The 15797-nt window shown below is 37.5% G+C and overlaps 1 protein-coding gene and 1 non-coding gene across 2 annotated transcripts in view; both read left to right on the forward strand.

Moving 5' to 3' along the window:
• Nucleotides 1-15797, forward strand: part of KPNA1 (karyopherin subunit alpha 1) — a 69762-nt gene that overhangs the window by 46320 nt on the left and 7645 nt on the right. Inside the window, exons 11-12 of the mRNA XM_037051486.1 lie at nt 5933-6058; nt 7733-7860. Of these exons, the coding sequence (XP_036907381.1) occupies nt 5933-6058; nt 7733-7860 (254 nt within the window). The remainder of the gene's footprint in view (nt 1-5932; nt 6059-7732; nt 7861-15797) is intronic.
• LOC118990777 (small nucleolar RNA SNORA79) lies at nt 13623-13766 on the forward strand. The gene has a single exon (XR_005067290.1). It is a non-coding gene; the product is annotated as a small nucleolar RNA SNORA79 (small nucleolar RNA).

A 15797-nucleotide genomic window follows, 5' to 3' on the forward strand; every position in this document is an offset into this window, starting at 1 on the left:
TCTCTTATGTGAGGAGTGTCCTTCCCTTCTAGTTCCTAATGTCACCATTCAACTTCTGTATCAAGATACATCACTCACAGTGGATTATCCTAGCCATTTTTCTTCTCGATCTCTCAGGTACATTGGCGTATTCCCATTTTCTTTAAATTATCTCTCTAGGATTTTGTGGTGTTGAAGTATTTGGTCTCGTGCCTCACTGACTATTTCTCTTTAGTGAGCTTCTGTTTCTTTACAATGTCCTTCAGCCTCATTCACTGATCTAATTAATAAATTCTGCCATCACTTTTGTGTACATGAATTAAGAATTGGGTTTACCCTTACCTTAGCTTTTTCTTTTTTCAAGAGAGAGGGAGAAGGGAGAAAAAAGAGAGGGAAAGAAACATCATTCGGTTGCCTTTTGCACACATGTCAACCAGGGACCAACTTGCAACATAGCCATGTGTCCTCACTGGGAATCAACCCGTGACATTTCACTTTGTGGGACAATGTCCAGCCAACTACGCCATGCCAATCAGGGCACTTTAGCTTTTTCTCTACCACCACTGACTCTCAGAAGGACATTTCATGTTTTCACTTTTCTAACCTCTAAAACTAAGGAAGATTGGATTTGTTCTCTGAGGTGTCTTCAGACTGATATTTATTTTAAATTTACTCTGTCCTCTAGGGAACTCATTATTTTCCCTTGTATATTTGGACCTCTGCTTATTTATGTTCCCTGTCTCAGAGAATGGCACCAAGTTGTCTGAGGCAAAAACCTGGACATCAGCGTGATTCTCTCCTCTTCCACTGCTTTCATGAGTCTATAAGTCTAGTGTTCTGTCTCTGTTTACCCTTTGTAGTGCCTACATTTCTGTGTCATTCCCATGTTACCAGAAGGATGGTTGTAAAATGTAAATTTGGTCATGTATAATCTTACGTGGAATTTATTTATAAAAAATTGTGTCTTTATTCTTACATGTTTAAACTTCAGTCACCTGCAAAGTACTCTCCATTTGACTCAATACACCTGTCAAGACTTTTTTTCCACTGCTCGAAAAACAGTTTTTGAAATCTTTGATTTTGATGCCTTAGTGTTTTTGTTGGTTTTTGTTTCACCTCTTCCACATCACCAAAATTTTTCCCTTTGAGGATTTTGTTCATCCAGGAAAACAAAAAAAGTCATTTGAGGCAAGGTTGGGTGAATAGGGAGAGTGGGACATGGGGGTCATGCCGTTTTTGGTTAAAAACTGCTGAGTGCTGAGCATGGTGTGGTAAATCATCTATCTCGAAATGGGCAAACGTGGGTAAAGTCTTCAAAAATTCACTAAAGCCAAACACAGCCCCTTGTTAATAACAACACCAGCTGGTGCACTGATACAGATGGGTTCCTAGAACACTCACCAAGCAGGGGAAGCCTGAACTAGCAGGGGTTCGCCATCCAGAAGTTAATCCCTTTTCTTCCCCCCTGCCCTCCCCTCCCCTCTCTTTTTTTGTTGTCCCCCCTCATATAATCTATTTATGGCCCTCTGTTGTCCTTAGATGACTTCTAAAATCATTTAAAATCTAGTTGCTATATAAAGGAATGCTATGCAGCAGAAGGAAGAAACTGGTATACACTGATATGGAAAACTCCAGGTTATATTGTTTAAAAAGAAAAACAAGAGGGGGTTTTCCAGCAATAGTGGTGCTCTGGCGCTAGGGGGAGACTTGTTAGCCAAGCTGCGGGCTCTGAACACAGCTCAGACCTCCTGCCCTGGCCCCAGGGATCTGGTGGCCTCCAGGAGTGAGGGAAGCAAATCCTGAAGGAACTAGATGAGTATTATAAGCTATTTAAATGGGACCCAGACAGCATCCAGAAGAGATGAGTGTTGCACTGTATTCAGAGAGCCCTGATTTGGAGCCAGGAGCTGGATGACAAGAAGATGCAGATTGTTAGTCAGGTGGTGGAGCTTGTAGATAACAGAACCAATCAGGTGGGCAGTCAGGTGGATCTCTTTCAGGCACACCAAGAGATCAGTGACACCACTGGCCGCAGTGGCAAAGCCAGCCAGGATAAGTCCAAGAACAAGACAGTCACCCAGGCAGAAAAACCCAGTAATGAAGTCTCGCTGACAGCGTGACAGTGATAATTGAGAATCTGGAGAATGCAGCTGATGATCGTGACCATGATGACATCACCTCCGGAATATCTAAGAAGAAAGCAAAGGCCCCCAAAAGAAGAAATGCCCCAAGGCTCAAGCAAACCTTCCCATTGACTGAACAAGCCCATGTGCTATCTGTGCAGCCTGGTCTCCTATGGAGAAATGATCAGCTGTGGCAATGACAAGTGCCCTATCTAGTGGTACCATCCCAGAGGTCGAGAGGAAAGCAAGAAAACATGGACAAAACCCTGGAGAAGTCCATAAAGAGGGCTTATAATAAGCAGTTGGTGGACCTTGCTGAACTGTGAGGAGAACTAAGCAAGTGTATTTATTATGTTGTCACCTTTGGTGAGGCGCAAGGACTGTATAATGCGTATTTTTAAAGAAGTTAGAAAATGCCACTCCTTCTGTGAGAATGGCAGGGATTTTCTTTGCATTTTGTTTTCATTGGTGCAGATGTGTAACCAAGTGATCTGTTGGTCAGCATTTTAGAAAGTACAGCTATAGGTTTGAATTAAACATACACACACATGCACATAGAGAACGGTGCAGAATGGTGTGTAAAAAGAGGCAGGAAGGAAAGAAAAAAACAGTGTGCAATATGTTAGCATAACATTTCTCTGGAGGATACACAGGAAACTAACAATGTTGATTGTGTCTGTGGAGAACTGGGTGTCTGGAGTACAGGAATGTTAGGGAGGCTTTTAAGTATATTGTCCTTCATACTTTATGTATTTTTAAACTATTTCCATGTATTTGCTATTCAAAAAAATGTTTGTGTGTTCCCATTCCCACACCATACTCTATGCTCTTGCTTTTTTTTTTTTTTCCTGAACTAGCTGTGACCACACTCAGCTCTGAGCTTTAACACATGCTTTCTTCCCTCTGCGTGGAACATGTCAACTAACGCCCCCATCCCCGCTCTGATCACAACTTCACTTGTCTTTGCACTCTGCCACTGGCTTGTCATTCTTCAGGTCTTGTTATGACAAAACACCGATACTGGGGGAAACTTTGTTTGCTCTCAAGTTAGGTGCTCCTTTTGTTTCATCCATCATAGCACCTACCATCCTACACTGTATTAACTGTCTTGATTACTAGATTACAAGCTTCTGGGGGGAACTCTGTCAATCTTGTTCTTTTTTATGCTTCTATAATCTAATAGTTACTGACACAATGTATAGGGACTCAAAAGTATTTATTGAATGAAGTTCTGAGTATATACATATAGTTCTGACTTCTCTCAAGTTTGGTCCCATGTCTCCAGTAGCCTGTTAGATATTTGTGTTTGCATGTCTCACATTTGTCTCTCACAGTTTTACCTTCTTCCCCCCACAAAGCATTTCCAACTCTTGATTTTTCCTATTGCAATTAATGATGCAACTCTGTCCACACTTGTAATTTGCAGTTGTATTTGATGTCTCCATTATCTCTCACGCTTTGTATAGTAAATCACCAGGTCTTGTTGATTTCTGTTGTTACCAGATCCGTGTCTTACTTTGTCAGGTGAGTTGTTGCTGTACCCACCTGCTTTATCCTCTTACTCCTAAGAATTTATCCCTCTCAGTTTATTCTCCCTAATAACAGCTTCATCTTTCCTAAAATAACTTTATTCATATTATTTATTTTCCTCTTAGAAACAAGCTTCTTTGATTCCTATGAGCTAAAGAACCTCAAAAGACTTTAAGGAATTTGTACTTCAAGATTTTAGTCTCATTCTTTCTTTTTACACCTCCCCCCGCCCCCCCCCAACACACACACACCAGTAATTAGAGGATACAGAAAACCCTTCCTTCTTTCTTAGCTTCATTGTTCAGCTTTTTTTATTTTGGTACTTTGTGGTAGCCTGTCTCATTTTCTCATTTTCAGCCTTTCTATCTGCAGTGTCTTTTTCTTTTCTTTGCTTTTGAAATCTTACCTGCTTTAAAAGTGTTCTCCCCAACTCTTTATGAAGCCTTTTCTTAACTCCCGTATTTTGTCATGTATATGTGCACCTTTCTGACTAAATTTTTATAGAGGAAAATAAGGATGCACATTATATGTGGGTAGTACTAATTCCATATGTATATAATAAATGTTTTTAACTTCCATTTATGCTTATGCTTTAAAAGTGCAACTCCAGAAAGCAATAATGATATCTATATGCAAAATAATACCCTGGAATACGATAATCAGTTTTGTTTCTAAATATAAATAAATTTAAAAATTAAATTAAAATGAGAGATTTTTTTTCCTGGAAGTTCGGGCCAAAAATGTGGGTGCACATTATACATAGAAGCGCATCATACACAGCAAAATAGGGTACTTCTCCCTAAGTATTATCTTTAACTTCTAATGTGTCTATTTTCCAGACTCCATGTTTTGGCACTTTAAAAATTACTTTGTGACATCTTTTATAATGTTACTTAGAAAGGTTATATTTGTTTAACTAAAGTTTTGTTTTTTGAACTATGTTAATAGGCAGAAGAAAGGTTTCCTTTTAATTTGCATTTCTTTCATTGCTTGTGAGATCATTTTTTATTCAGGTTTCATTTGCTCTTACCAGTACTTTTATTTTTACTTTGTTTTTTTCTTAATTTATTTAATTATTTTTCAAGAACAGTTTTCTGTTACTCCCATTCCATCCCCCATGCTCCCCCCTCCCTCCCATTTCTACCCTCAGTTGTTGTCTGTGTATCCTTTGATAACAACTTTCTTATCTGTTGCACTTCCCTCCTATTTTTTGGTTGTTTTTTATGCTTGAAAAGTTCTTCACTCTCCCAAATCCAGCTATTTACTGATATTTTTTCTTCTGTCTTGGGGTTTGTCTTTTATATTTACTTTTTATTTTTTTTATATTTTATTTATTTACTTATCTTTAGAGAGGAAGGGAAGGAGAGAAGGAAAGAAACATCAGTGTACGGTTGCCTCTTGTGAGTCCCCTGTTGGGAACTGGCCTGCAACCCAGCCATGTGCCCTGACTGGGAATTGAACCGCAATCGTCTGGTTCACAGGCCCATGCTCAATCCACTGAGCTACACCAGCCAGGGCCTATATTTACTTTTTAAACCAGCTGTTAATTTATTTTGGTAACTGGGTTAAGTATTGGTTTTTAAAAATGTTTTCAATTAATTAACCCCTTGATTCTCTTACCATCTAGTGAGTAAGACATCAGTTATTGTAGGAAGAAAGATTAACTTCATTATGTACTTATTTATAAATAACTGAATTTGCTTTTGGACCGGATATTTATTCTGTTATTCCAGTGATTGATTCTTGAGCCTGCCATCTGTTATTTTAGTGATAAAAACTTTATGATTCCAGTTTTTGGTAGAGTAGATCTCCTTCATGTGTATTTATCTTACCTCCCTCACCTATGTAAAGTTTTTGATCTGGGACATATTCTTTTTATCTTTGTATGTTATAAAACACCTGGTATACTTCATTAAGTCTGTATTGATTCATTGACTGCCAAGGATAGGGTTACCAGAGGATTAGAAAATCTGAGACCATTTTTCAATTTCTGGCATCTTGATATATTACCCATTCTAAGGCATTTTAATATGCTTTGGGAATAGGAAGGTGAATGATTAAGTTTGTCTCACTAAGTACAGTCTTAGTAGTTGAGAATGTGTACAATGAAACTGCTTTGATAATGTTAGAAACTGATTCTAGTAGTGAATGTTTCTTTACATATATAAAGTTATTTGTAAAATTTCAAGGGAAAATATTCTTTGCTTTTATTTTTCTTAACCTAGAGTTTATTAGTTAAACTTTGCTTATTTTTGTTTGAATCATTACAATAAGTAAAATATTCAAACTTTTCCTTTTAGGTAATTTTGAATTGCTCAGCTCTGCAGAGTTTATTGCATTTGCTGAGTAGCCCAAAGGAATCTATCAAAAAGGAAGCATGTTGGACAATATCTAATATCACAGCAGGAAATAGGGCCCAAATCCAGGTAATTTTAATAGCACCTATCTTTAATTTTTATTGATAAGTAAGATATTTTTTTGTTGGTCTCAAAAAATTTTTTTTTCATTATTGCCTTGGACACCACTAACTTCCAAGGTTGTGGTCTTATTTGGTCAGTCTACTTGTTTTTTAAAAAATCCTACTTTAAAGAACCTACAACTTTTGAATTTATACTTAGACCTGGTTTTTCCCTTTGCCTTTATTATTTGGTGATTTGTCAAGATAGCGAAATCGTGTCTTGTATCCTTGCAGTGTTTTGTTGGACTTGATGCTAAACAGATTAGCTTTACTCTTGCCAAGGGAAATATTTATTTTCTAGTGGACTGGTGTATTGGATTGCTTCGAATTTTCCATGAACCTTTGGGGACCCATTTCTCTCTAATTGGTTATCTGCCCGGTCCTTTCATCCTTGTATCAGTGGAGGAGTAATCCAAGTGGAAGACTAGCAGTGGGCCAAGTGGGTCAGCACCGGCCCTGAGAAAGGCGGGAACAGCGGATTGGAAACCAGTTTGTGAGACTTTGAGCTGAGTGGAATCAGAGGTCATCTAATCCAACATTCTCATTTATAGATGAAACTGAGGCTCAGAAAAATAAAATGATTTGCTCGAGAGCACTTCTAGTAAATGACAGGACCAAGATGAAGTGTCTTTCTGCTAAACCTTGCTTATTTTCCTCATTGATATAATAGAAAAAGTTCTCGACAAGGAAAATGTGGGTTAGTTATCCCCCAACAGTGCTGACAGGGACTGGCATTGGGGACATGCATATGAGGTGATTTCAGCTGCAGCTGATTGCCTGCTATCACAAGTCTCTTACGTAGAACCACTCGGTTTCTTGATAAAGGAAATGATGCTAAGGAGAAACATAAAGAAACTAATTTGAGGAAGACTACTTTAGTGTTAGTGTATGAGAGAGATTGAGTAAAATACTCTGTCCAACTGAAAGCTGTTCCGGTGGTCTGGATGGGAGTCGGTGGCTTGGGACAGGGTGGTGGCAGTGCTAAGGGAAAGGAAAAGGTGGGCTCAGGGCATTTTAAATTAAAAATGTAAAAGATTTGGTGACTGGTCAAATTTAGAATAGATACATACATACAGACAGACAAATTTGTAAACTAGAGAGATCTGAAAGGAAACCAGATACAGAGGGCAGATGATGTGTTTGAGGCATTCAGCAGACCTAAAGTAAGCTGTTGGCCGTCCTGGGCTGTGGTCCAGAAAGAAGGGAGTACCAGAGAGCTACAGCACATGTCAGGGTGCGTGCTGTAAGAGAAATGAAAAAAATCAAAGGAACAGAGAATTGAGCTTTTATAATTTGTTGGGGGTAGAACAAAAGAGGACAATAAGAGAAAACTCTAAGGGAAAACTAGGAGATTATAAGGTTACAGACTCTAGGGAGGGTGTTACTATACCAAGTGTCGCCAAAAGGTTTAGGGATAATGAGGACTTAACTCCTTGTAATTTATTTTTAACAGGGGAGAATTGTCATTAGTGAACCAGCTGAAAAGTTATAGTTGGTACCATAACACTTTTATAAATATTTTTAATTTGTCAATTACAGTTGACATTCAATATTTTGTATTAATTTCAAGTGTACAGCATAGTGGTTAGACATTATAAATCCTACAATTTCCCTTTCCATTTAATTTTTTTCTTAATTTCAGACTGTGATAGATGCCAACATTTTTCCAGCCCTCATTAGTATATTACAAACTGCTGAGTTTCGAACAAGGAAGGAAGCAGCTTGGGCCATCACTAACGCAACTTCAGGAGGATCAGCTGAACAGATCAAGTAAGTACTAGCCAGGTAGCATCTTATAAATTGAAGGAAAAATTTTATCTGTCTCCCAATTAAGAATGCTCATTCTAGCCTCTTGGAAGATTGTTTTTGATTTCATACTTAGACTGAAATATCAATTTAATTTCTTATACCTTTCCCATTCCTTCCTGCTGAAAAAAATTCTGGGGTGTGAAAAGTGAAGCATAATTGAGGTGTGGAGCAGTAGAAATAATTACAAGGCTGGTTTTGGCCTATTCTGGAGCTGCTTGGTCAGAAACATCTTGAGTAATCTGGAAGGTTACTTGTAGACTATTTAGAGTTCAACTTGAATAGTTAACTCTTGCCATTTTTAGTTTAAATGTCTTCATTGACCAGACTTGGAAGATTATCGTAAAGTGCCAAATTCTGTAGAGGCAAGTGTCTCCTGAAGTGCTGCAGTACTCAGTGAAGAGAGAGAGGTCTGTATTAGCTTGAGCCTTAAATGGCCTCGTGGGTAGCAGCTTATAATCTTAATAGCTAGAAAAGGCATAAACAGGAATAGTTATCATTTAAAAAATTAAATCCTACCATTTGCGACAGCATGGATGGACCTAGAGGATATTATGCTAAGTGAAACAAGTCAGATAGGGAAAGACAAATGTTGTATGATTTTTTTTTTAATTTTTATTTAATTCTTGTTCAAGTACAGTTTTCTGTCTTATAGTCCCAGCCCTGCCCTCCCCAGTGCTCCCCACCTCCCTCCCATTTCCACCCTCCACCCTTAGTTATTGTCCATGTGTCCTTTATACTTGTTCATGTGAGTCCATCCCCCTTTCCCTTATGATTCTCTCCCCTCTCCCCTCTGGACCCTGTCAGTGTTCCATATTTGAGTGTCATTGGTCATATTTTGCTTGCTTGTTTGTTTTGTTGTTTAGATTCCTATTAATGGTGATATATCATGTGGTATTTGTCTTTCACTGCCTGGCTTATTTCGCTCAGCGTAATGCTTTCCAGTTCCATCCATGATGTTACAAAGGGTAGGAATTCCTTCTTCCTTTCTGTAGCATAGAATTCCATTGTGTAAGAAGTACAGATTGGTAGTTAAAAAATAGTCATGGAGATGTAAAATACAACATAAGGAATATAGTCAATAATATTATAATAATTATGTATGGTGCCGGGTGGGTACTGGAAATACTGGAGGGAACACTTTATAAATTATATAATTGTCTAACTATTATGCTGTACACCTGAAACTAATACAAAATAATATTGAATTTAAATTGTAATTGAAAAAAACAAATATGGAGAGGAATTAAATCCTTAGGAATATTGTATAATTAAATGCTAAATTAGGGGCATAAAGTATTTCAGATAGAAAGAAATAGTAGCGATGAAGAAAAAAAGATGAGACCTAGACTTTTAACTTACTTTAACTTTCTTTATGGGGAATTGAGATGAGGGAGGATGGTTTCAGATGAGTGTTACGGCATCCTCCCCTTTCTCATAGGTCGTGCGTTGTTGCTTTTTGGGTTAAACATAGGCACTGAAGTAATACCAATTTTTAATGCTCTGTTGAGAATTTAAAAACGAAAAGATAAAGTAATCCTGACAAATCAGAAATTGATCAGGTATGGAAAATAAGAGGTAAAATGGTTGAACACATGCAATAGCTGTTTCTGTAAAGTTCATTGTGGTCAGGTTATTCATGGATGACTTTCCACATGAGATTAGGTCTTCTTCAGCCTCCAAGATTCTGGTTCTAGGGTATAGCAAGTCATTGAATAATGTTTTGTTGTAGTGTAGAAACTTGTTTATATTAATGAGCGTATGGTAAAAGAGGTTTTATTATGTCGGTTTGCAGAACCTATTGACAGTGCTAAGTGAGGGCTTAATGTACGTACTATGATTGTATGCCACCACCAGATGGCAGTAATGTGCGGTACTGTAGAAGTTATTTGAATAGTTGATAGTTTTATGTTCAGATTCAGATTTATAATTATTAATTGTTTCTACGTTGTGTACAGAATCTATTTTCTTAATTGAAATGGTTAAACTGAACACATGCATATGTTTTAAGCTTTTCTAAAGTACTGTGATAGCTTTCATCAGAAAGTATTTAAGGATATTTTGCTCTGTTAGAGGAGAGTAGAATGGTTACTACCCCTTTTTAAAATCTGGCATAGCTATTTATAATAATTTAGTTAGTTGTCAGTATCCTAGCAGTTTCTTTTAACTAGATGTTTCTTAAAAGATTATTACAAAGATACAGTCCAGATTATAGAATATAAACTTCGTCTCTGATAAAGATATCTATGTGGCTTCTGCTCATTCTTGTTACGAAGACAAGATTTAGATGTAAGAATCAGAATAATTTAGAAAATATCCATAATATCTACTAAATATCCGTATTTATCCTCGGTTAAATACAATCAAATATACATGTACTATTATTTTTAAGAGCGAGGGATAAAGAATGTTGCCTGGAATTAAAGTGTTTCATGAAAGAGATGAAACTTACCATTTAGGTAGAGATTTGGCAATTTTTAGAGGAGCAAGAATAGCATGAGGAGAAGTATGATGGAATATGCACAGTAAATGTTATTGGAAGAGGCAGATCAGTCTTGCTATAGGTTAGAAGGTCTGTCTTGGGAGGACTCGGGAAAATAAAGATGACAGTCTTTTTAGGGGAGAAAAGAGAGCAATTAAGATGCTATTGCAGTAGTTCATTGTACAGTGATGGGCAGAATTAAGATAGTAGCTGTTGCATGGGATATGGATCCGAGTATGGGAAAGCAGGATCCATAGGACTGAGTGGCAGGCTGTAGGTAAGAAAGGAAAGGGAAAAGTCAGATATGACTGGGGAAAATGTGGGCGCTGTTGATAAATATTAGGACGCAGATGAAGCAAAATACTTTTTGAAGGTGCTGGTTTCATTTATTTTTAAACATATCTTATTGATTATGCTATTAACAGTTGTCCCACCCCCACCCCCCTTTATTCCTGTCTACCCTGCACACTGCCTCCCACCAGCATTCTTCCCCTTTAGTTCATGTCCATGGGTCATACATGTAAGTTCTTTGGCCTTTCCACTTCCTATACTATTCTTAACCACCCTTGTGTATTTTCTACCTACCATTTATGCTACTTACTCTCTGTACCTTTTCCCCTCTTCCCCCCTTCCACTCCCCTGCTGATAACTCTCCATGTGTTCTCCATTTCTGTGATTCTGTTCTGTTCTAGTTGTTTGCTTAGTTTTTTATTTTTGTTTTTTTAGGTTCAGTTGTTGACAGCTGTGACTTTGTTGTCATTTTACTGTTCATAGTTTTGATATTCTTCTTAAATAAATCCCTTTAATATTTCATATAATAAGGGCTGGGTGTTGATGAACTCCTTGAACTTGACCTTATCTGGGAAGCACTTTATCTGCCCTTCCATTCTAAATGATAGCTTTGCTGGATAGAACAATCTTGGATATAGGTCCTTTCCTTTAATGACTTGGCTTTGCCATATTGGGGAAGTTCTTCATTTTGTTTTCAAGTAAATTTTCAATTTCTTGGTTTTCCTCTTCTTTTTCTGGTACCCCTATGATTTGGATGTTGGGAAATTTAAAGATGTCCTGGCAGTTCCTACACCTCTCCTCATGTTTTTGAATTCTTGCTTCTTAATTCTGTTCTGGTTGAATCTTTCTAGCTCCTGCTCCAAACCATTGATTTGAGTCCCAGTTTTCTTCCTGTCACTGTTGGTTCTCTGTACATTTTTTTTTATTTCACTTTTCATGGCCTTCATTTTTCCTCTATTTTGTGAGCATACTCAACCACTTCTGTGAGCATCCTGATTACCAGTGTTTTGAACTATGCATCTGATTGGCTGGCTATGTTTTTGTGGCTTAGTTGTATTTTTTCTTGGAGCTTTGAACTGTTCTTTTATTTGGGCCTTCTTTCTGTTGTATTTGTTGTTTTTTGTTTCTGTGCTAGTTACACAGTAAGGAGTGGAGCCTTAGGTGTTTACCAGGGCAGGGGCACAACCTGTGTCATTGCATTGTAGAGCTCTATGTCAGGGATGGGTCAGAGAGGGAACAATGACACTTGTTCTGCTCTCTGCTGGCTTTCGGTCACTTCCTCTGCTACCCACAAGCAAATTGGGCCCTTCTGGTGCTGATTCCTGGGTTGGTGGTTTTGTGTGTGTCTTAGGACCCTGTGGGTCTTTCCAATGTACTGTCCTGTGAGGCTGGGAGTTTCTCCTGCTGCTGCCTCAACCCTCACAGGCTTTTTCATTTAGAGGTTTTGAAAGTTTATTTCCCCATGCTGGAACCCTGGGTTGCATGGTCTGTATTGCTTCTAGGTTATTCCTCCCAGTTTATTCACACACAAATGTGGAACTACCTGCCGCCACATCGCCCACCCTGGTCCTCCAGTTGCTGCCTTGCCACAAGTCCTCTCTGCCCAGCTACCCATCTCCGCCCCTCCTACCAGTCTGCATCAGTGTTTCTTCAATTCCTTGGTTGTCCGACTTCCATACAGTTTGATTTTCTGTCAGTTCTGGTTGTTTTTTGTTTTTAAATTTGTTGCCCTTCTTTTGGTTGTGTGAGGAAGAAGTACAGTGTGTCTACCTACGCTTCTATCTTGGCCAGAAGTTTTGAGGGTGCTGGTTTTAGACTTACTGAGTTTGTTGCTCAACTAAAGAAATCTGACTTATCAATTCTGTCTCTCAAAACTCACTTTTCCTTTGTTCTAGAGTATGTGGGTGTCTTCCCTGTAAATTTCTCCTTCCTAAAGGAACTCCTAGATGTAAAATTACCAATAAGCTCAGATCCTTCAGGTTGGAGACTCCAATATAATATGAGAAATATAACATTTTTCTGGATAATGTATTCTTGTGAACTGAATTTCTAACCCAGAAAATTTCTTAATGATAGTTTTCTGTCACAAAAGCCGGCTAGCATTGATAACCAATGCTTACTTTACCATTTGTTCCAAATACCCATGCATAGGAGCTACTCCCAGACTTTAACTATAGAATTGTACTTGTTTTCCAGTCATTTTTTCAAGACTTCAGACTTCTGAGGGTTTTTTCAAAATATTACTGCTTTCCAACTCCTACACAGCCCAGATGCCTTCATCACCTATTCTGCTTTTAGGTATAGATTGTTGTCTTTAGAGAAATTTGCATTAATAGTGAAATATCACTAGCATTGGTCTTTAAATCTCCAGAGCTTTCATCAGAAAATAACACCTGAAATTCCTTCTCATCTTGTAAGGCATGCAAAGTAGCGACTAACTGATGCCACCACTGGCCTGAAAGCAGAGCTTTTAATTCTTAATGTCCTTGGAAAGTAGGTTGTCATCTGCTCTAATGCTCACATCTGGTAATCTATATTAAAATATTTTAAATGGCTAGACTTCCAAACCCAGAACTCATTAAATGAATAATGTCAGAATTCAAAGTACTGATAATATATTTTACAAATAAAATCTCTCATCTTCAGAACTCCGGATTTGCTTATTAGCATATCTTTGGGTAGAGTTTTTAATAAGATCATTTTAGTCTATAATCTTATAGTTCATTTTTAAATTATTCATTTAACAAATTATATACAAGTTCTAGAAGCTTCTAGCATCCTTAAAATTTGTTTTTAATCCTCATCAAGTTTTCAGTACACTGGTTTTCATAATAAAACACCCATGTTACAAAACTAAGTGAACTTTTTAAAGTCAGTAAATATAAGGATCAGAGGTCCGTCAGGATTTTTGTTCCGAAGAGGAGATCACATCAAGGGCAGACCAGGGATCATTTGATGACTGTTCTTCCTGTTGCCTTTAGGCCTGGCGCTGGGATTTTAGGTCATCATAAATTAAAATTTGATTTTCTTCACTTAGAAAATATTAGGATAATTGGGTTATCTGTTTATATTCTGAAATTTGCAGAATCAAACACTTAGAAGAGAAAAAGAAGTGCAGGCCAGGATTGAGTTTGAGGACAATTTGGAGATTATGAATAAGTCTCTGAAATACCAATTGGTGTTCAGTAGACTTGCCTATATAGTCCAGTGAAGTTTAAGTGCAGACGTGTAATTCATCTTTAATCCGCTATTCTAAAATTTTACTGGGGTTTTGTGACAGATATTAATAAATCTGTGGTTTCCAGACATTTCCAGTTGAGGAAACTGAGGCACAGAGAGATCAAATGATTTGCCCAAAGTCGTCCAGCTTTTAAGTAGCCCAGCTGGAATGTAGTAGTGGGGGTTATCTCTGGGTACTTTTTGTTTTCCTGAATGGCTTTTGGTATTTTCCAAATTTGCAACAACCAACATATTGACAATTATAAAGAGGCTTGGTTTTTGTTGTTGTTTTTTTTTTTTTTAAGAAAAAATAATGAGAATTCTCTAGGTATGTTAAAGGAGGGATTGACTAAAAGCTGTGGAATTAAAGGAAGGGGACATGGTCAGCAGTGACTTCAAGGCTAGATAAGTAACCTGCTATATTGAACGTGTAGTCTTAATTGTCAGGAACTGTTTAAATAAAATTAGGGACAATACTATTAAATTTACTCCTGAGTAAATAATAATGCTAAGTAAGTCATAAAACTACTTTTTAAAAAACAAGACTTCTTTTTGCAGAAGTCTTTTCGCAACCTTTTTGAGATTTATAGAAAAATTGAGAGACTATAGTACAGAGTTCCTGTATACACCCCTCAGCTGCTCAGTTTCCTTTATTATTAACATCTCACGTAGTCTGGTTACATTATTAAAAAGTAATGGACCAGTGTAATTAGTTAGTGAACCAGTATCGATGCATTATTAACTAAAGTTCATAGGGTATATTAAGGATCATTCTCTGTGTTGTACAGCTCCACAGGTTTGGTGAATGCAGGACGTTCCCCCCCATTGGAGTATAGACTAGTCCCACTGTCCTGACAGTGCCCTCTGCTTCACCGGTCACCTGCTCCCTTACCTCCACCCACAAATCTGTGACAACCACTGTTTCTGTTGTCTCCACAAAAAGTTTTGCCTTTTCTAGAATGTCATATATTTGGAATAATATAGTGTAGAGTCTTGTTAGATTGGCTTCTTTCACTTAGGAATATGCATTTAATGTTGCTTCATGTTTTTTCATGGCTTGATTGCTCATTTCTCTTTATTGCTGAATAATACTCCATTGTCTGAATGGACTACCATTTATTTATTCATTCACCTATTGAAGAACATCTTGGTTGCTTCCAGGCTTTGGCAGTTGTGGATAAAGCTGATATAAATATTGGTGTATAGGTTTTTGTGTGGATGTAAGTTTTATCTTAGTTGGGTAAATACCAAGGAGTATGATTCCTGGATTATATAAAAACCTTTGTAAAAAGCTGCCAAGCTGTCTTCCAAAATTGGTTTATTCTAATTTGCATTCTCACCAACAAAACATCAGTTTCTGTTGTTCCACATCTTTGCCAGGACTTGATATTGTTAGTGTTTGGGGTTTTAGCCATTTTAATAGGTATGTGGTATCATTGTTGTTTTAATTTGTAGTCCCTTAATGGCATGTGTAATATGATGTTGAGCATCTGTTCATATGCTTATTTCCCATTAGTGTGTCTTTGGTGAGGTGGATGTTTAGATCATTTGCTCTTTTTAACATTGAGTTGATTTCTTTAGAGTTCTGTGTACAGAGTAGAATGGCCTGATGTGCTAGCTTTCACACCAAGTGTGTCATATTTCAGCGGTGTGGTTAGCTATAGAAACAAAGATGATATTGTATTTTATGAGTTGCTCGTATTCAAAAAAGTGTACTCTGGTTTCTTGGAGTCCAGTAATTGTGGAAGGAAAAAGGAATGGAGCTGGCTGCTAGAGAACTGGTTTTGTTTCATTTATTTGTAGATTTTTTTCTTTTATATGATAAGATATCTTGTGTGGTTGAGTGGGTGCCTATTTTTCTCTCTCTAGTGAGGTTGCTGATGACCCCTTCCACCAGCTCGGTAAGTTT

The sequence above is a fragment of the Sturnira hondurensis genome, unplaced genomic scaffold (assembly GCF_014824575.4).
Source record: "Sturnira hondurensis isolate 20B ecotype Veracruz unplaced genomic scaffold, ASM1482457v3 Scaffold0007222, whole genome shotgun sequence".
Classification (NCBI taxonomy): domain Eukaryota; kingdom Metazoa; phylum Chordata; class Mammalia; order Chiroptera; family Phyllostomidae; genus Sturnira; species Sturnira hondurensis.